The sequence below is a fragment of the Elephantulus edwardii genome, unplaced genomic scaffold (assembly GCF_000299155.1).
Source record: "Elephantulus edwardii isolate Elephantulus edwardi_28Jun2011 unplaced genomic scaffold, EleEdw1.0 scaffold00096, whole genome shotgun sequence".
Classification (NCBI taxonomy): Eukaryota; Metazoa; Chordata; class Mammalia; order Macroscelidea; family Macroscelididae; genus Elephantulus; species Elephantulus edwardii.
In genome coordinates this window covers 6,248,116-6,269,088 of record NW_006399846.1, presented here as the reverse complement: position 1 = coordinate 6,269,088, position 20,973 = coordinate 6,248,116, and the positions used below count along the sequence as shown (strand labels likewise).

General features: G+C 44.6%; 1 protein-coding gene across 1 annotated transcript in view; it reads right to left on the bottom strand.

Moving 5' to 3' along the window:
• Window positions 1-20,973, bottom strand: part of EFCAB4B (EF-hand calcium binding domain 4B) — a 136,163-nt gene that overhangs the window by 31,624 nt on the left and 83,566 nt on the right. Inside the window, exons 8-12 of the mRNA XM_006891301.1 lie at window positions 18,561-18,632; window positions 16,111-16,156; window positions 13,399-13,505; window positions 8,713-9,049; window positions 2,820-2,952 (exon numbers count right to left, since the gene is read on the bottom strand). Coding sequence (XP_006891363.1) covers window positions 2,820-2,952; window positions 8,713-9,049; window positions 13,399-13,505; window positions 16,111-16,156; window positions 18,561-18,632 — 695 coding nt within the window. The remainder of the gene's footprint in view (window positions 1-2,819; window positions 2,953-8,712; window positions 9,050-13,398; window positions 13,506-16,110; window positions 16,157-18,560; window positions 18,633-20,973) is intronic.

Genomic DNA, 20,973 nt, shown 5'->3' with positions numbered 1-20,973 from the left:
GCGACTCGACGGCACATAACAACAACAACCACCACCTCTAGAATCAGTTACAGCTTGTGGTGACTTAACATATCAGAGTAGAAACATACTCTACAGGCTATTTATCAAAGGCTGATTTTTCAAAAGGCTATTGCCAGGTGCCTTTGTATGGACTTGAACTTCCAACCTTTTGAGTGTATTGACCATTCACATTAGCCAGGGATGCCCAGTTTTAGGTATTCAAACCCTTTGTGTCTCTAACTGAAGTCTCGTTTGGGAGGCACACGGTGCCAGGGCAACAGAGCTGCTGGAACAGGGAGGGAAGAGGTTCCAGGACATGCGGTGCCCTTCCTGGTGTTCTGGCCACACTGACCCTGTGCAGCTTCTTCTGTCATCTCTAACCTCTGCCCACATCCTGTAGCAGATAACTGCCCTCACCACTCACTGGACAGTAAGAATGTAAGAACTCAGTATTGTTTGAGATACCGTGTCATGGAATACAGGTATGTGTGTATGTGTGTGTGGGAAGGGCTAGGCACTGACTAGCTGTTGAGGATGTAGTCAAGCCTCTTACGTTCTCTGCACCCTAGTTTTCTGGTCTGTACAGTGGCCTTATAACAATGCTTGCAGCCTATGGTTGCTATGAAAATAGACTGAAATAATATATTCTCAAGTATAGCTGGAACCGCTTGGTTACATCAAACATAGTAAGCACTTAATGAGTTCATCCCGTATATGAGTGACTCAACTTGGTAGAACTTGAAAGATCATATTCTATACCCCAAATGGTTTTTCTCTGGGTTTTACCATATGTTCAATGCAATATGTAATTTGGGATTAAGGGATTAAAATTCTCTATTAAAATTACTATTAAATAGAGTAAATTGCCTGGAGTACCCTCCCCCACCACAATCCCCACCCTCAACTCTATACATACAGGAAAGAGCAGGACCATAGGGGTGAAGGTGTGGTGAGTATTAGTCTCAGAACAGGTTGTTTTTGTTTGCCATTGTGACAGAACTGACTGAGAGCTGACTCTCAAGCAAGTTTTTAGAGATATGAATTGCATGGGAGGAGATTTCCAACCCTTCTTCCTGCGGAACAGCTAGTGGATTTGAACTTGAACCCCTGTGTCTTTGTGACTGCAGCAAAGCTTCTTACCACTGTTGTTATGTGCCGTCGAGTCGTTTACGACTCATAGCGACCCTATGTACAACAGCCCTAAACCCTTCTCTATCCTGTGCCAACCGAATTGCCTCTGACACACTCATCCCGATTACCCCAGTCACTGAATCATTCCACCTCATAGAGGGTCTTCCCCTCCTGTGCCGTCCCTCTACCCTACCAAGCATGATGTCCCTCTCCAAGGACCTGTCTCTCCTTACAGCATGTCCAAAGTTTGTCAGACAAAGCCCCAGAATCCTTGCCTCCAAGGAGTAGTAGCCTGGTTTAACCCTCTCTAGGATGGATCTGTTTGTTTTCTTGGCAGTCCATGGAACATTCAATACTCTTCTCCAGCACTATAATTCAAAGGCATCAATTCTCCTTCTATCCTCCCTAGTCACTGTCCAACTCTCTGATGCATAACAAGTGATTGCAAAGACCATGGCCTGTATCAGGCGCACCTTAGTCTCCAGAGAGACACTGTTGCTCTTGAGTACTTTAGAGAGGTCCCTAACAGCAGACTTTCCCATCGCAATATGGTTTTTATTTCCTGGCTGCTGGTGCCTAGAGTGTTGACCATGGAACCAATCAAATTGAAGCTGTGAACAATCTCAATCTCTTCGCCATCCATCCTGATGCTACCAATTAGTCCAGTGGTGAGAATCTTTGTCTTCTTGACACTGAGCCTCAGTCCATACTGAAGGCTGCAGTCCTTGACCCTCTGCAGTAAGTGCATGAGGTTTTCCTCAGTTTCAGCGAGCAGGGTTGTGTCATCTGCATAACACAGATTGTTGATAGATCTTCCACCAATCCCAACGCCATGCTTCTCCTCATAGAGCCCAGCCTCTCGGATAATCTGCTCTGCATACAGGTTGAAAAGGTATGGATATAGGACACATCCCTGGTGTACACCCTTCTCAATTTTGAACCATGCAGTGTTGCCCTGCTCTGTTCTGACGACTGCCTCTTGGTCCAAGCATAGGTTTCGCATTAGCACGATTAAATGTTCTGGGATTCCCATTCTTCTCAGAGTCAGCCACAGTTTGTTATGATCCACACAGTCAAACGCCCTTGCATAATCAATGAAACACAGATAGACATTCTTCTGGTATTCTCTGCTTTCAGCCAAGATCCATCTAACATCAGCTATAATATCCCTAGTACCACGACCCCTTCTAAACCCAGCCTCGACTTCTGGCAGTTCTCTGTTTATGTACTGTTCCAGTCGTTTTTGGATAATCTTCAGTAGAATTTTGCTTGTATGTGAAATCAATGATATTGTTCTGTAGTTTCCACACTCAGTTGGGTCACCCTTCTTTGGGATGGGAACAAATACAGATCTCTTCCAGTCAGTTGGCCAAGTGGTTGTTCTCCAGATTTCTTGGCACAACTTGGTGAGCACGTCCATGGCAGCATCTGTTAGCTGAAATATGTCAACTGGCATACCATCGAGGGGCTGAAAGCCCACCTTCAGCTCCACTTAGGGCTGGATTTATGAAGTGCTCAGTGTCACATGAGGAATGAATTGAATAGCTAGTCAGTATGAAGGGATTTCACACTGTCCCTCCCTGCCTCCTTTTTGAACAAAGCAGAGGTTAGTGACCCCATCCATCAGTCCCCACCCATTCAAAAGCTTTTCTTCTCACTACCTGGGCTCCTTGGGGATGAGAACTCACCCACAGTAGCTGCTGTGCCTGGGGAGAACCGGTCCTCACAGAACCTCCTCAGGAATGACGTCTTCCCCACGCTGGAATTTCCCACAAGCACAATCTTGAAGAGCCGGTCTGGGGTACAGGGTGAGCTTTCCACCTGTGGAAAATGGACACTGGGCCATTGGCTGGACATGGCCTCAGGTTCCTGTCCTGTGAGACCATAGGGCTCCTCACCAGCCCCTAGAGTAATGTACAGGAGGGAGGGGACCTGCCATCCAGACCATATCAAGGCAGCTGCTGCAGCCTTAGGAGGCAGCAATGTTGGGCTTGGGGCCTGGAGGCTCCTTCTAGCCTCAGTAGGACAGGGGGAGGAATGTACATTCAATCATTTTTTCTTGCCCCCATCTGCTGTGTTCAAAGTCCTGTGCTGGGCTTAAAGTTTCAGAGAAGAGACGCAGGTCCCAGTTTATAGTGGATGGTTGAGGCAAGCACAAAAGCACATAACTACAGCCCAGGGTTCCAAAGTTTCAGGAGCAGAGAGGAGGTCCTCAAAGGAGGGTGTTCTGAACTGGGCTTAAAGAGGAGGCAGAAATTCACCATTGGCACAAAGGGAAGGACAAGCTGGCATGTGGGCTGTTGACAGATAGAAGGAGGCATAGAGAAAGGATGACTAATCTGTATTCTTAAATCAGGAAAGGTGTATGTGAGGGTTGTAGCCTTTCTCCATAACTGTTCAATCTGTATGCTAAGAAAATCATTAGAGAAGCTGGATGATATGAAAAATTATGTAGCATCAGGTTTGGAGGAGGACTTATCGACAACCTGTGTCATGAAGATGACAGAGCCTTGCTTTTAGAATGTGAAGAAGACTAGAAACACTTGCTGCAGAAGATCAAAGACTATTGTATTTCATTTTACTTGGATCCATAATCAAGAGTCAAGAAATCAAAAGTCCTGCTGCATCAGGAAAAATCTGTTGTCAAGGGCCTCTCCAAAGTGCCAAAGAGCAATGATGTCAGTTTAAAGATTAAGGTTCACCTGACACAAGACATGGCATTTTAAATTGCTTCCTATGCATCTGAAAAGGTATATCATTTCAATCTCTTTCTGTATGATTTACTGATTGAAAAAATGCGCTAGAGGTTTGGCTATGGGTCAGTTCTGAATAAATGGTACACAACAACAACAACAAATGCATCTGAAAGTTGGACAATGAACCAAGAAGCTTAAAGAAGAATCAATGCCTTTGAATTGTGATGTTGGCAAAGAATATTCCATATACCCTTCTCTGGACTATCAAAAGAACAAATAAGCTTGACGCAGTCAGTCAGAACGTTCCATAGAGGCAAGGATAATGAAATTTTGTCTCACTTCGAGGTTATTTTCAAGAGGAACTAGTTCTTAGAGAGGGACATCACGCTGGGAAAGGTAGAATGTTGCAATAGAGAAGAAGGCCCTAAATGAGACAGATTCAGGAGATGACAGTGATAATGGCCTTGAGCCTAATGACCAGGAGTGCAGGATAGGACAGGGTTCAGATCTGTTCTTCATAGGGTGCTGTGAGCTGAAATCGGCTTGGCTGCAGAAGCTGCGCTACAATCCCAAAGACGTGCAGTTCAAGGCAGCCACTCCAGGCCACCTGCCGCTCTATGGGAGAAGGATAGACAATCTCCTCCCATTTGATCACCAGCCTGAAAACCCACAGGAGGGTCAGCTATGTGTCAGTTCCAATTCTATGGTACACAACAACAATAACAACAACACAATCTATATTACCAGGTGATGGGCAGAGAGAGCCAGCTTGGAGCAAACCCAGAACACTGAAAACCTACTGCTGCCCAGTTCTTTCCAACTCATGGCAACGGCAGAGGGAAGACAAGAAGTGGCTCTCAGGATCTTCAAGGCTCTAATCTTCACAGAAGCAGAATGCTGCCTCTTTCTCCTGTGCAGCAGCTGGTGGGTTCAAATTGCCAGCCTTTTCATTGGTAGCCAAGAGTTTGCCCACCGTGCTATCCTGGTCCCTTGGATTGGAGCAGGGGGCCCCTGGCTCACATCTCACCAGTACAGGTTTGGGTTGAATGGAGGATGCCATGTATCTCTGCACATGGCTCCTGTCTCACCTCACCTGTCCTCACTTAGAGACCCTCTCTCCCCCAGTGTAACTGAGGTCAGGCAGTCTCCACCCAGCCACTGGGAAATCCCATGATACCAGGTCATTGGGCTGGTCACTCCCTGCAGTTACTCCTCCACCTGGGAGTGGAGGGGGTTGTGGAGGATGAGGGAGCACCCAGGACTCTAAGCGCAGAAAGGAAAGGGACTGGCTGGACGACACATAACAAGAAAGAAGCCAAGTAGAGTAGGGAACTTGGTTTCCACCCCCGGGTCCTTTCTGCTCCACTGAAGATTCATCCCACCCAGAAAGAGCTGCCTGTTCACCCTAATCCTGCATTCAGGCTGGCCCAGCGCCGCCTGCACAAATGAGGAGGTGCTTTCACATCTATTTAAGAGTGGATTTGGGGGAATTAGCTCCTTTCATTGAACAAACACTGTAATGGAGTGGTGGCTGATATTAGCAGTACTCGAGTTTCAGAGAAAAGCCATTAACAGCCTTCAGGGGGAGAAATCAATTCCGTGCAATACTTAAGAAGAAGCTCAAGGTCAACTATAAAAATTTAAAGCAAACTTTAGAAAACAAAACAAAACATCACTACTAACAAAATGCACACTTGGAAAACCATCGTCCTGCCCCATTCTCTACTCATGCCATACAGCGGGGCACCAATTCTGGCGGTCTCCAGGATCGACATTTACACTGCTATCCAAGGCTAAAACTTGGTGTCCCAATCTATCTATTTCCAGACAGAGATAGGATGAGATGGCCCTGTCTGTAACGGAGCTCCCCGACCCACAGACCTCTGGGCAGCAGGACAGGTCCTTGTAGGCAAGAAGGATAAACACATTGGTAGTTCAGCGTCATTGAAGAACTCACTGCAAAGGAGCCGTGAACTCTATTCCTGCTCCTGTGCTGAATCTACTGTCCTCTCTGCGCACCGTCCACCCAGGGTCACAGACAACAGGCACTGGGCAGAGCTTAGCTGGCAAGGTCCTCATCCTTTACTCTCTCTCTTGTTGTTAGGTAGGTTGGTGCTGTCAGTTCACTAGGACTCAGGCCATGAGCACCAGATCTGCACCGTGGCCCTATCATGTGCCATTCTCACCATCTCCATTCCGAGCCCATTGTAGCAGTCACTGTGTCGACTTTGTTCAGGCTTCTACCTTTCCCAGCATGATCTCTTTTTCTAAGGATTGACCCTTTCTGACAACAGGTCCAAAGTATGTGAGATGAATTTTCACTATCCTTGACTTTTAAAATGTCTAAAAATAATGCATACAAATACTTAAAATTAGGAAACAACAGAGAGAAAAGAGACACAAGAACTATACATAATCTGCCTGATCATACCCAGAAATAGCCACTATTTCTGGGTATGATACATTTTCATGCATTTTATTCAAAGGTTTTGGGGTTGTTTTTTTCCTGTGCAGGTAAGTTAATATATTTTTTCTTAGAGAGATTCTTAGATATTCTATATAATATTATCTTGCATTCTCAAATATATGAAAGTATTTGAATAATAAAAAAACAAAGCCACTGTCATCGAGCTGAGTTGGACTCATAGCAACCCTAGAGGGCAAAGTGTAAGTGTCCCAGCATGTCCCAGGCTGTCAAGCTTCACAGAAGTTGATTTCTGCATCATTCGCCCACAGAGCAGTGGGTGGGTTTGAATAATAACTATTTACTGGAGAGCTTTCTGAGTCACTATGTTCTTTTGAAAATGTGACTTTTTTCATGACTGTATAATATTTTATCAAATTAACAGACCATGATTTACTTTGCCCTCTTGTTATTAATTTCCTTCTATGCCATTTCTTTTTGCTATTACAAGCATTTACATTTTTGAGCCATATATTTACTTGATTTGTGTAAAGTGTTAAGATTTGATTTAAAATGATGTCTCTGGTTTTTGATTGATACCGTCAAATGACTAATCATTGATGTCCCACAGCTTTGGGGGAGGGGCTTGCCTGACAGGCCCTTCAGAGCAGAATCGTTTTTGAAAATGTTATATGGCTTTTCATTCGCTCATTGCTGTCGAGTCAGCATCAACTCATGGCGAACCCTCTAGGGGGTTTCTGTGACTATAAATCTCCTAGGAGAGAATTGTCCCTCTCTCCTGTGGAGAAACCATGAACCACCTGAGAAGTGCAAACTTTTGAGTTAGCAGTGCGACTTCCTCAGGACTGTATCACCAGAGCTCTCCATATGACTTATAGTAAATCATATTTCCTCTTTGCTGCAACATGTGTTCCCAGAAAAATGGCAGCATAACACATGGGAGGAAGAGCAGGTGGGACAGGACACAGTAAAAAGAGCTGGCTATGCTATGTCACTGTGCAACCTGGCAAAGTCTCTCCCTTCTGAAGCCTCTATTTTCCCATCTGTCTAAGGGGAGAATAACAGCAACTGCAGACATGATACTTGGACTTTTTTCTTTATCTCTGTCTCCCACTGATCTGTTGACACATCCTTCATAATTTGGGGGATACCCTAGGGCATTTACATACAGTTAAGTCTTTTGTGCCACTATGGGTAATTATGGGTCTGTGTGCTGAGGGGAATGTGGAAGGAGTATCTGGGAGAGAGAAGGGGAGGAAGGGAGAGAGGGAGAAGAAAGTAGGGAGGAAGGGAGGAGAATGACCATGTTGGAGCCACTTAGCCCTCCAATTCCCCTTGTGCTAGAACATCACAGGAGTGGAGTGTGGAGCAAGAACTTTAATCTAGGCCAAGCATAATAACCTATGGCAGTAAGTTATGGTGTAAAGGCCAGGGAAGGGTTCTTGGCTAATATAGCCACTTAGAAATGTTCAAGTTGGCAATGACCCAATTCTACAAGGTTATCTATCACCAAATACAGTGAGCTCTATCTCAGTATCATGGGCATGTTCAAGCTATCTTAGAAGGTCAAGTAGAGGATGGAGGGCCTGGGTCAGAGACAAGGCGGGAATATTGTTACCAGGAACCAGAAGTTCTTTCATGTAGTCTTCTTTCTGTCTTAGCAAGAAGGCCCATGAGCAGTGCAGGAAGGGTGTGGAAGTACAGGTCACACTAAACAGAGAAGCAGTCTGGACAGTGTGAAATGGAAAGGGTAATCTTCTGAATTAGCTGATTAAGAATCAAGGGGGGGGGGGCAGTATGTTAGGCAGAATTTCCACATCAGGAGTTGGCCAGGCTGAGAGAAGTTTAACAATGAATAAGAAGATGGGCAATTTTAAAAGTATGTAATTTTTTTTATGGTAAAACTCCAGGAGATTGCACCTAATATAAGTAGGAGCCTAATAAATGTTTTTGAGTAAAAATCGGAATGAGAGCAAAAGACATGCAATGAGGCCAAGCCTAGAGGGGAAAGGGAGCTTTATTGTGGCACATAGCGAAATAGTCAAGTCAGAGCCAATTCACCGCTGGCTCTTCAGAGGGTTTTCAGGAACTGTACAACTCAGTCTCACATACTTTGGGACTGTTGCCAGGAGGTACCAGCCCTTGGAGAAGGAAATCATGTTTGGAAGGGTGGAGGGATAGCACAGGAGAGGAAGACTCCGGATGAGCTGGATTGACACAGTGACTAGGGCAATGGGGTCAAGTGTGTCAGAGACGGTGAGATTGGCCCAGGACAGGGCAGGGTTCAGGGATACTGTGCACAGTCACTATGAGTCGTGGTTGACTCAACAGCACTTAACAATGACAGTATAGAGTGGAAGGTGGTATTTGGAGGGCAGAAATCCTGTGATCACATGACCAGCTGTATCCAATTCCTGAGTTCCCTCTGGGGGAACTGTCCATAGAGGTGAAGTGTGTTACCTGAGACATGGCTTCTTTTCCAACAGGCTGCCCTCGAGGAGATGTGGGGGTGCGTTCCAAGGAGGAGGCCTGCTGTATCTGTCCTTTCCCACCCTGAGCGGAGACTTCCTCCTCCTCTTCTGGGCATTTACTCAGTGGCTGCTCAAGGCCACCATCCAGGAGATGGGGCAGGGGGTCTTCCTCAATGGAGATGATTCTTCGGAGCATCCGGAGAGGTGGGCCCCCTACCCCTGGCTGCCCAGTTCCTGGTTCCTCTTCTGTGAGAGGATACGCATTTAAACCCAGGGAGCTCCTCCTCCTCTGAGTGCCAAACACATCTTCTTCCTCTTCTGATGGGCTATTTTGGGGTAAGGAAGAAAGAACAGGGAGAGTTTATCATAAATTAAATCAATGCGGAAGTTAGAGGACTGACTGATAGCTTTTGTGACAAACAGAACATTGAAGCATTTGAGAAGGGAACTTTAGGAATGGGAAACAAAGCAGATAAACCAGAAATGGCCAGTCTAGCCCACTCATTCAAATGCTTTTATTACGTGTTTATTGATGGCAATGGTAATAAAGATGGTGTTATATTCCACTAAAGACATGAGCATGAAAAGCTTGGAGTAGTGGAAGACTGAAATGCCCCACCATAATAATGACATCAAAAAAGACAGTTTTTATAAGTTGATAAGTTGTGAGAAATGTTAAGGAGAAGAAAATTTTAAAGGAGCATAACAGATCCAGATATAATACACCGGGATTAACAATCCAATGGCCTTGGCTCTGGTCCCAATAGTAACACTTACTAGTTGTGTGTTGTTTGTATGTGCCATTGAGCATACATACAAACTAAACAACATACAAACTACTCATGACTGAGCCTTTAGCAGGCTTTCAGAGGTTGTCACCCACACTGGAGGAGATTGCCCATCTTCTCTGACAGCAGCTGGAGGTTTCGAAGTGTGTGTCTTTCAGTTGGCAGCACAGCTTCTTACTCCCAAAGCCATTTCAACTCTCCAGACCTCAGTGTCGTTATTGTTGTTAGGTGTTATCAAGTCGAATACGACTCATAGCAACCCTATGAACAAAGGGTCTGAAACCAGTCCTGTCCTGTGCCATCCTCACACTTCCTGACACACAAGAGCCCATTGCGGCAGTCACTGTGTCAGTTCACCGGGTTGAGAATCTTTCTCTCCTCTGCCAACCTTCCATCCTTTCCAACATTATGTCTCTCTCCAGAGAATAGCACCTCCTAGCAATATGTCCAAAGTATGTTAGACAAAGTCTCATCATTCTTGCCTCCAAAGAGCATTCTGACTGCGCTCTCTCCAAGACATATCCGTTCTTCTCTTGGCCATCCATGGGATGTTTGGCGCTCTTCTCTAACACCAGAGCTCCTTATTCATTATCCAGGTCTCAGATGCATAGCTAATAACTTGGAAAGCCATAGTCTGAATCAGACACACCCACACTTTAGTCCTCAAACTGACATTACTACTCGTCAATAATTTGGATATTGTTAAAAATGAAATGGAACACATGAATATTGACATACTAGGCATTAGTGATATGTGATGGACCATCTATGGCCACTTTGAATTAGATAATCATACGATATACTATGAAGGAATGAAAACCAGAAAAGTGGTGTTGCATTCATAGTCAAAAAGTCAATTTCAAGTTCTATCTTGAGATACAATGTTGTGAGTGATAGGATAATATCCATACGCACACAGGAAAGACCTGTTTACATGGCTATTATTCAAGTATATGCTCCTATATCTAGTGGCAAAGAGGAAAGAAATTGAGAATTTTTACCAAATTGTGCAGTCTAAAATTGACTGAAAATGTGATCAAGAGGCATTAATGATAATTGATTACTGGAATGCAAAAGTAGGAAACAATGAAGAAGGAACAGTAGTTGGAAAAGAATAGGCCTCAGTATCCTCCTGCATAAAATACAAACCATTAGTCCTCACTATAAGGAGGCCTGTTTGATTGTTGGTGGTGCAGTAGTCAAAACACTGGACTGCTAACTGAGAGACTAGTGGTTCAAACCCAATAGTTGCTCAGTGGGGAAGATGTAGGAAGCTGGTTCCTTAAAGATTGCTCCCTTGGAACCTGATGCAGCAGTTCTGCTCTGACCAACAGGGTCACGTGGAATTGACTTGATGCCAATGGGCTGGGTTTGGCTGGCCTTTCTATCTCACAAATAAAACAATGGCTACAAAGCAGGTGTGCTTTGGGATGAGGGATCTAGCTCCAATCAGGCAGGGAATTTGAAACTGGGCTTTGCATTGGAGGAAGCCAAGCAGAGGATTTCCACCTGCCTCTTCTTCAGAAGCACGAGCAAGTGGCCACAGAGGGCCAGGTGAATATTGTTTCCAGAATGATCTGAGCATCGGGGGGCATGGAGAAGCAGTAGGAAGTAGCATGAGCGAGGGCTTGGGTGATGTGGTAGCACCAATGCACAGGCTGTATTTACCAATGTTTGAGAACAAAGGCATTATAGGTAGGTTCTTCTTAGCGAGGGATTTTCACCAGTGTTACGTTGCCAACCCTAAGCATGGAGTTCAAATCGACCAGTTGTTCCTTGGGAGAAAGATGGGCAATCTTCCACAGAGCTTACCACCTCTGAAAACTGGCTAGTGAATCAGCTATGAGTCAGTTCTGACTCAAAAGTACATAACAACAACATTGCTAGAAGGAGCCTTTCGTGGCATAGTGCTTTTAAGCTCTCTGATTAGTGGTTACGTGCTAATTGTAAAGTTGATGGTTCAAGCCCATCCTGCCACTCTGTGGGAGAAAAGGCCTAGCAATCTGCTTCTGTAAAGATTACAGCAACAGAAACCCTGCGGGCCAGTTCTTCTCTGTCCCATGAGGTCACTGAATTGAAATCAACTTGGTGGCACCCAACAACAATAATAAGAACTAACAGCAGCAAAGAAAAATGAGAAGATGTACGTAACACAGCTCAAAAGTTAATTCCAAGTTTAAAGGTGAAATGAAGATACAGTACTTGTTCACAGTAATGGTGAGTTAGTGTGGGCCCCTTGCTATAAAAGGAAAGATGAACAGCAATTCAAGCACTTTTACATTTACTTACAAAGTCAGAGTTGTTAATAGACACCGTCTTATTCCCAACAACTTTCTACACATCATGATGAGCCTATGTGCTTTTCTCCTTTAGTGTACAATTAATTCTAATTCCATCCACTTTCACATTGTTCACACACACAAAAGTATGTAATCATTCATCTCCACGTACAGTTATTTGTATGCACCTAGCATGCTTTTTCAAAGGCCTTGCAACCAAAAAGAAATGTCCACTTAAATGAACCCAGAAAAATATTTCTCAGAAAATAGCTTTTTTATTTAAGGAAAGTGCTATTGATGTTTATGATAACTTTATCTTAGCATATTTCTTGGTTTTGCCAACAGTGCAATCTACCAATACCAGAAGGAGCCAAATTTTGCATTAAATTCAGGATTTGTGGTAGGCTGCATGTTGAATTGTGGTCTGTTTTCTCCACTCATCTGTAAGTTCCCTGAAGACAGCCAGCACACTGCACAATACCTCACACATAGTAGTTATGAGACAAATCTTTATTGAATGAGCATTTGAAAATGGATATTGATGGCAGGACTCATGTGTAAGCTGTCTTTAGAGGCTTCACAAAATTCAGAGAAATGTCTGGTATAGAGTAGACAATCAACAAATGCCTGTTGAATAAATAAACTCATCAACCAATCAATATATTCAGTTCTGAGGAAGCAACAGTCCTTGTTCTACTGTAAAAGATTCATTTCATCTTACAAATTGTGACATACAAATTATCGCTCATTATTCTGCCATTTAGGAAAGGGATCCACCTTGTTCTGGCCCAAAGACTTGACTGACACCCCCATGGTCCCTTCCTCTTCCTTTGCCACAACTTGCATGCTTACAATCCTTAGGATCTTCGCAGTGAACAAGTGGGTAGACATTCTCCTCAGGTCAACAATCTAGAGTCTGGTTCCGCTACCTCTCTGTGCCTGTCTCTGGGGATGGAGCACAAGCCAAAAGGAAGAGAGGGCAGAGGACTGGCTTGTCCTTTGGAATAAGCCTTACAGGTATGCAAACTTAATCACAGGCTGTCCGACATCAACAACCTATGCTACCTTTGAGTTAATTAAATATGAATCACTGAAACAATGTCAAGAACAGGACCCAGTCTTATCTGTAAAAGAAATTCAAGTATTGGAGATTCCATGTGGCACTTTAATTAACCTTCCTTAAAGAGCCATCACAGACATGTCCCCCAGAATGCACCAGGCAGCACTCTGCTCTGCTCAGCAGGAGGCAGCAAACCGTCCAGCCACCCCTCCATCACCTTCTCTCCACTGACCCTCTTTTACTGTCTCCTCTCACGAAGAGGAAACACTTCTTTGGTCCCTCTCCGCAGGCTCATCCTCCAATGAACGGAGTGGCTGCCAGTGGCAATGGTCTGTTTGACGCAGCTGCTCTGCTTAGTCCTCTCCCATCTGAATGTTAGAATGGAGAGGACATGCCCTCTAAGACCCCAGGGGAGAAAGTAGGAGCAGTCCTGGGCCTCCCCACTGAGGACCAGGGCGCTAGGGGTCAGTGTGCACCCACTGTGGGCAAAGACCAGGCTCACAACGTGTGAAAGGAGCAAACAGAGGAATGAAGGGTTGATGACTTACCTTCTAAGAATCCCTCTGCCGTCCACATATTTGCCAATCACAGAGCCAGATCTCTGCTTCCAGCTTGCCTTGGAAGCAGCTGTGTTTGCCTTGGCTGCCTTGTCTTTCTGCAGAAACACAAAACACCCTCAGATCCTGGCCTACTGATTTGCCCTCAATGACTGGGCAGAAAAGGGACTCAACTTTCTCATCTCCTAAAACAGGCCCTGAAGTAGGCAAGCAGTCTTCAGGTCTACCTGTGAGTGGGTCCCTGTTCACTCCTTTTGCCATCATCCCCCGTCAGAAATCCTCCATCTCCTCTCTAGTAATCTAATCAGATGAACACAGACATCATTTAGTGCCTGGGGTCCACTATAGCATCAATGTGCAATTACTGATAATTTGCAAGAAGACAAAGATGAAACATGTGCTTACTGCTAAGGAAAATATTTATAGGCACAGAAGAGTTCTATGCATCTTTAAATCACATTCCTCTGTGTGGTTCCAATTACCCTTTCTTTTTAAAATCTCAGATATAATGAGAAAGGATCCATCCCAGAGGGACAATTAACCCTGTGCCCTGTCCACAGCTACTGAGCTCACTGAGGGATTTCATACCTTTTGTGGAAGGAGACTGAGTGGAGGTTAATTGCTCAGACATCTGTAACAGAGGACCTGGGTAGGGTGGGGGGCTTACAACCCCTTTGCCAGTGTTCCCTGACAGATGTCTTTCAGGAGCTGAGGGGGTGTGAGATCAGAGGAAGGATGTGTCATTAATCAGCCATCTCGATTCCCATTGATCCCTAATGAGAGCAGGAAGAGTGGCAGAGCTCCCGGGGCCCCTGAAGGTATGGCTATAATGACTCCAAATGAATCTTTAATTATTATTCAGCATGAACATGATTTTATCATTCGTACTTCTCTTCCCCTCTAGCATTCTTAATTCCATTCCCCTCTCTAAGCTGAATGAGTTTGGCAGGTGAAGGGAAGAGAGGTCAGGGGATCAGGGCAACATTTGGTTAGAAGTTTTTAAATAAATTCAGTGTTACTTCTAAAACAATTATAACCATTATCAGCCTCAAACAAATATGTGTAGGCTTAAGCCTTTCTCTAACAGTACACACAGGTGGGCGGCAGAGATGTTTGTTGCCAGTCAGGGATATAAAAGGAATGGTGTAACGAGATCCCTAGGAGATTTGCAGTTACAAATCAGGCCAGACCTAATTTTGGGAAAACTGACTGATCTAAGTCATGATCTTCACAATTAATTGCTATGAATTAGAGGGCTGGACAATGGCTGAGGATGACAGAAGAAGAATTGATACCTTTGAGTTGTGGTGCTGGAGAAGAATATTGAACATACATACCGTAGACCACTAAAGAGAACAAATAGCTCTGTCCTGGAGAGGGTAAAATGAAGGTGCTCCTTGGAGGCAAGGATTTTGAAGCTCCTTCCACGTTCTTTGGGGATGTGGTCAGGAGAAAGCACAGTCCTTGGAGAAGGATATCATGTATGGAAAGGTGGAGGACAGCACAAGAGAGGAAGACCCCAGATGAGATGGATTGACACAGTAACTGGGGTAATAGGGGTAGATGTGTCAGAGACAGTGAGACTGGCTCAGGACAGGGCAGACTTCAGAGCTACTGTACATAGCGTCACTATGAGTGACTCACAAGTGATATGAGTGAGTTACAAGTGATTCAACGACATGTAACAACAATAACAACAACTGCCTGATGCTAACCTCATTTAGGCCTCTGTTCAGCTAAGGGTATAATGCACATTATTCTCTTTTTTCTAAGAGTGTTTTCTGGCAGTTCAAATCCACCAATGACTCTGAGGGAGAAAGAGAGGCAGTCATCTCCTGCATGACATACAACCTTAAAAACCCACTGGAGGGTCAGCTATGAGTTGGTAGCAACTTGACAGTGATGAGATTAAAAAAAAAATTTTAAAAGGAAGTTATTTCCTTTACTCACCGAACAATTGCCCAAGGAGGCTAAGGACTTTATCAAAGATGTACATAACATTCACAGTGTGAAATTATGATCATTAGGAAATCACATCAATCAATCTCTCCCCCATTTCTCTTTCAGCTAGCTACTTTTGAGAGGCAGAGATGAATAGGGGAATATGAAATCCCAAATTTTATTTAATGCATCCCAAAGTGAAATCTCTTAAGTGAATATTCTAAGTAAACAACAGGAATGTCTGCAATCTGGGGGAAATCTATCAGTCTGATATTCAGGTACGGATGTGTCGCTGAGTTCCCCAGAGGGTAAAAATCAAATAGCACATAAAATCAACTCTGTAAATTATGAAATATACATTTTTAATCTGTTTTATGTCAGCATAAAAATGCAAAGCAAAGCGTTCATCAAGAGATACATATTTAAATGAAGAAAAACCTTGAGCGTTCTGGTTAAAAAGTGATAATGGCATTTCAACTGCGCCATCTCATGGATAGAGTAGATCATCTCTACTTCTAAGAAACCCGTCACCCTCCCAAATACCTCAGGCACGCTACACCACGAGGAACGTGTGCTCCTCTATGAAAAATCAATACACTGTTACCCAGCGGGCCACCAGGCCTTTTTATTATTTTCAGAAAGCCTCTGGCCATCATCGTGCCAAATCAGAACCCAAATCTCAGGCCATCCTGGGGTCAGTCCCAGGCTATTCTCCACAGTCCTCACCCCCACACCCCCGTGGAAGGGATCGCTGCCAATTACCTGAAAGGATATGTCCCGCTCATCCCGAAGGTGCTTGTTCCTTTCCCTGTGGACAGTAAAGGAAAATCAATTCAAACAGAAAACTAGTTTCCGCCCTAGCAGTTGAGGGATTCAAGTTGAGGGATTCAGTAGCTGGAGAGCCCCAGGGAAGGCTTTGTGCAGAGGGCCCAAGGAGTGAAGGGAGTCTCTTTCCTTGGGGATTGTGATTAAAGGCACAAGGTAATTTGTGTAGGAATCAGCTGAGAGGTAGGAAAACACACAACAGAGGCTTTGCACCGCCCCAAGAGCTCCAGAATGCTGCCGTATTCTGCACTTCTCATTCCTGCCACTAGAAAGCCTCCATGGCGTGAATGGGGAGCCCCGGGACCAGCTGTGAGCCCACTATCATGCTCCCAACTGAATTATTGTCCCTCCCTCTGAACTGTTTGCAACACCATCTAATTCTCCAAGAAGCCCGTGAGGTAGCCTTACAAAAGCTATGTCTAGAACAGAGCATTTAAGCTAATGAAGGGTAGTTCTGGGTCTCAAATCAGATTCAACCCTCAAGGTAGTAAAACACACAAGAGGAGACTGTTTATCTTTTTCCCCATGGAGCAGCTTGTGGATTTGAACCATGAGTCTTTGGATTGGCAATGCAGTTCTTTACCAATAGGCTACCGGAGATCTCTTGTTCCAAACTGGATGCCCTGAAATAATTTAGAGTGGGCCCACTAATGTTAGGATAGCAATGCCTTCTTTAACCTTGTCATATACTAGTCTCAGTCCCAGTTCCATGGCCTCCTCCCGAAAACATTCCTGCAGCTGCCTCCCCAGCTCCTACCCCAAGTATTCACCCTCCCTTGGAGTCCTTGGTCAGTGTCACTCCATGCTGACTTCACTGTGGAGGAGAACATGTGCCACGGAGGTCTTCCCTTCCATTTCTCAGCTTTCACGAGTTTAAACTTGGCAACCACATACATCTAGAAGATTATACATTTCTGCTTGAACTCTGTTACTGTTATGTGCTGTCAAGTCAGAACCAACTCATAGCTGACTCTCCAGTGGGTTCTCAGAGGCAATAAATTGTACAGGAGGAGATTGCCCATCTTTCTCCTGTGGAGCAGCTGGTGGATTCAAACTGTGTGTCTTTGGCATAGCAGCATAGCTTCTTACCCCCAGGCCACCAGATTTCAGAAAGCTGTCTTATTTTTTTGAACTCTTATCGCCATTAGAAAAGATTTGTAAGTATTTCTAGAATTTTGTCATTCTTTCCTACTAATTTGCTTTGAATCTACCTTCCTTTTCCCCCCCTCTAAGCACAATAGGGAAGAGGGGGAATAGCCTGACAACAAAAACTTGTCCAACTTGCACTAAAAATTCCTAAGAATCAAGACTTTCTCTCAAAGGGATTAAAAGCTGGCTGTTCAAGAGCCCCTTTCCATTTCTCAGTTGTTGGAGGCCTATTTGAATCATGCGTTGGAGCGGAGTGACTCTAAAATGCATTCAGCTTGAATACTGCTCAGCTTAGAAGTGTCAAAGAGGCCAGACATGGTGACCTCAGTTTGGTTTCAAAAAACAAAATGAAACAAGATACACATTTTCACAAGACATCTGGGAAGTGATTAAAAACCACTTACATTTTAAAAATCAGAACTCAAAAGTCCTCCTGCTTCATCACTACCATCGAAAAGGTGTTTAGGAAGCAACACATACGGTAACCTAGAAACCTCACAGGCAAAGCGGGAGACTGTCTTTCCCTACATGCTCTGGTGGGTTTGTTTTTGGCTCATCTCAGGCCAGTGAGCTCTGAATGTATCACATCAAAGCACCCTTCCTGGTGCTTTGTCATTCATTTGCTCATTCAGCCAACATTAACAGTACTTGGCAAAGAGAAAAGGATCAGTACAAATGGATGTGAATTCTGGCTTCATCAGTGAGTAGCTATGTCACTTTTGATCAATTACATAATTTCTCAAATATCCATTTTTTAGTCTTTCACTCTTGTGTCAACAGTTGCGCTACCTGCCTAATAGTTTTGATGAAGAAAAAAAAAGACAATAAATATATCTAGCACCGATATATTCCTTGGTGTGTCAGAATTAGTGAGACTGGCTCAGGGCAGGGTTCAGAGCTGCTGTCACTATGGGTCACAGGATACTAGATAGCACACAACAACAACTTGTGCAAGCATCACACTATATACTGTGAGAGACGTAAGGAAGGTTGAATGAGGCAGAGCATATCACAAAAAAGTTTTAACCAGGAAGGGAAGAGCATAGGTGTGTAAGTGTAACAAACAGCAAAGTGGGGGTAGTCGGTGGTCCACACAGCTCACTGGGCACTAGGGAATGATGTGTTCTCTCTGAAGCTCTTTCTAGTATGTGGTAGGGAAGATGGAGACACTCTCAGACTGGTCCTTCCAGCCTAAGACAATGGAGACATGATCTCATAAACATGCCAGACTGACGCACCTCAGAAAATCCAGCTGCTTCAGGAGCCCTGACTTCTCCCGCTGTAGACTCTCCGTCACACGGTACACTTCCCTACAGAGGAGGCAAACACAGAGATGATGAGTGGCAACTTGGGGTAGGGATCTGCAGGGTATGAGGCTGAGCAGTGTTGAGGTGAGGTTCCCAGGACATCTGTCCTGCACTCAGTACAGAGGGATTTAGAGGACAATGGGACCATCATTGACATTCTCCTGAGAAGAGGAAATTCTCCCATTAAATGTACTTTGACAGCTGAAGAGATTCTATAGCTGTCCCACAATCACAGGCAGATCCATGATGAACCCAGGGCTCTACTCCAGACCTTTCTACTCCCCAATTCTCCTCATTCTCTAGCTATTCTACACGACCATCTGGACACCACTAGGCGATAATGGCACTGTCCCCTCAGGCTCCCAATCACCCTGCCTGATCCAAACTTCAGGGGCATTAGTCAATGTTCTTCCCCATCCTGATCAAAGCAGGTGTGAGAAAAGACAAAGTTTCACTTCCATCCCATCCTTTCCCTCTGCCGCCAGATGCTGATGTAGTCAGTTTTTAAAAGCACTGGAAGAATCTATTTCTCTTTGTCATCTCCCCTCCCTCAAAAGTCCACAATCTCTTGCACAATGTCTGGAACATTCACTGATGGCCATTCATTCCTTTGACTTAGGATTGCTTATCTTCAGTTACAATGCAGAGACTTCAGGCATCAATTAGACTCAGCCATCAAGATCACAATGTCCACATGTCCATCATGTCTTGAGGGAAGAGAGAGAAGCTGAGAGGACCTTACAAGCTGACTGGGAGGGCGCCTTAGCCTGGGAGGCAGGGTCTGTGCTTGTCAGTTTCTCTCTGTCTTCAACACTGTGTCTGGCACAAGGGTGCAGTCGACACATAGTTGCAGAAAGAAGGAAAGAGGGAGGGGAGGATGAAAGAAGGTAGGTAGGACAGAGCAGAAGGATCTCTCTGGAAGCTATCCAGCAGCACACTGAAAACCACGGAAAGAGATAATGCAGGAATAGGTCATGATGGAAAATTCCACAATTCGCTTAGTTTCACAATTCTGCATTGACTCTTCCTTCTACATTCTGTGCCATGGTTTGGGAAATTTTAAATTACCACATATCCTTACTGCAGAGGGTCCAGAGCCCTGTATTTGCAAACCACAGCATGGCCTTTTGTACAGAGAGCATCTCACAGCCTGATAAACGTACCACTTAACTATGGGCTGCTGGAATTGCACACACTGGGCCCGGTGAGGACAGTCACCCCTATGACACCCTATCGGTGTCATCAACCATAAAACAAAGCCAGCAGGCTGGGCCTGCAGGACTCTCCTGCCAAGCTCACAATAACCTGCTTTTTAAAGAAGTATCTGTGTGGGGCTTTTCTCCCCCTTCTCCTTATAGAATAATTATAAAGTCAATTTACGACAACAACAGACTAAATCAAATTCTAAGTTCACCTCAGACAATCCTAATTAAGCAACAAAACTTCTCTGGCTCCTGCAGAGCTGCAAATTCCTTAACATTTTATTACCAATTATATTTAATTTCAACTTGAGGGAAAACAATGTATTTCCCATTACCCAAACCGGGTCCCCAAACTCCTGTCGAGGACTCTGCTCTGACTAGCACAACGTGAGCAGAGCCGACTGTCTCCTGGAAGCTGAAGACTGTCTACATCTGCCTTTGTGATTCCCCTGATCCAACCCTGAGACTGCTTCCCTCTAGGGACAGCTGGGAGCAGACAACTTTTCCCCAATGATAGAAAAGTCCTCATTAGCATCGAGTTGGAACCAACTCATAGCTGACCTTCCCCAGGGTTCTGGCAGATTGGTTGCCCATCTTTCTCCTGCAGAAGGGAGCTCTGGTGCTGTATATAGTCCATAGGGAGATGTGCAGCGAGCCCAACGGCAGTCACCTCCCTGGTGCTTCTAATTCACAGCAGCTCTTTGAGAGAAAGATGGATAATCTCTTCTCTTGTGATTAAAAGTCTCAGAAAAACCACGGGTGGGTCAGCTATGATTGGTTCCAATTCTCTGGTACATAACAACAATAATGTTTGGCTATATATATTTCTTTGTATAAATGTTTGTACAAAGATACATTCAAACACAAGGGAGTTCTAGTGGCCTAGTGGCAAGAAGCTCTGCTGAAATCAGAAAGGCATGCAGTTCAAGGCCACCGGCTGCTCCATGGGAGAAGGATCCTCCCATGCCATTAACTGCCTCTGAAAACCCACCAGAGGGTGAGCTATGGGTCGGCTCTGACTCTATGGTACACAAAAACAACAACATATTTAAACAAACATTTTAACATTTCATATACATGTGACACAAATATCTATTCAAACATATACTTCCACAACCACCTGCAGATATATAACAACATAT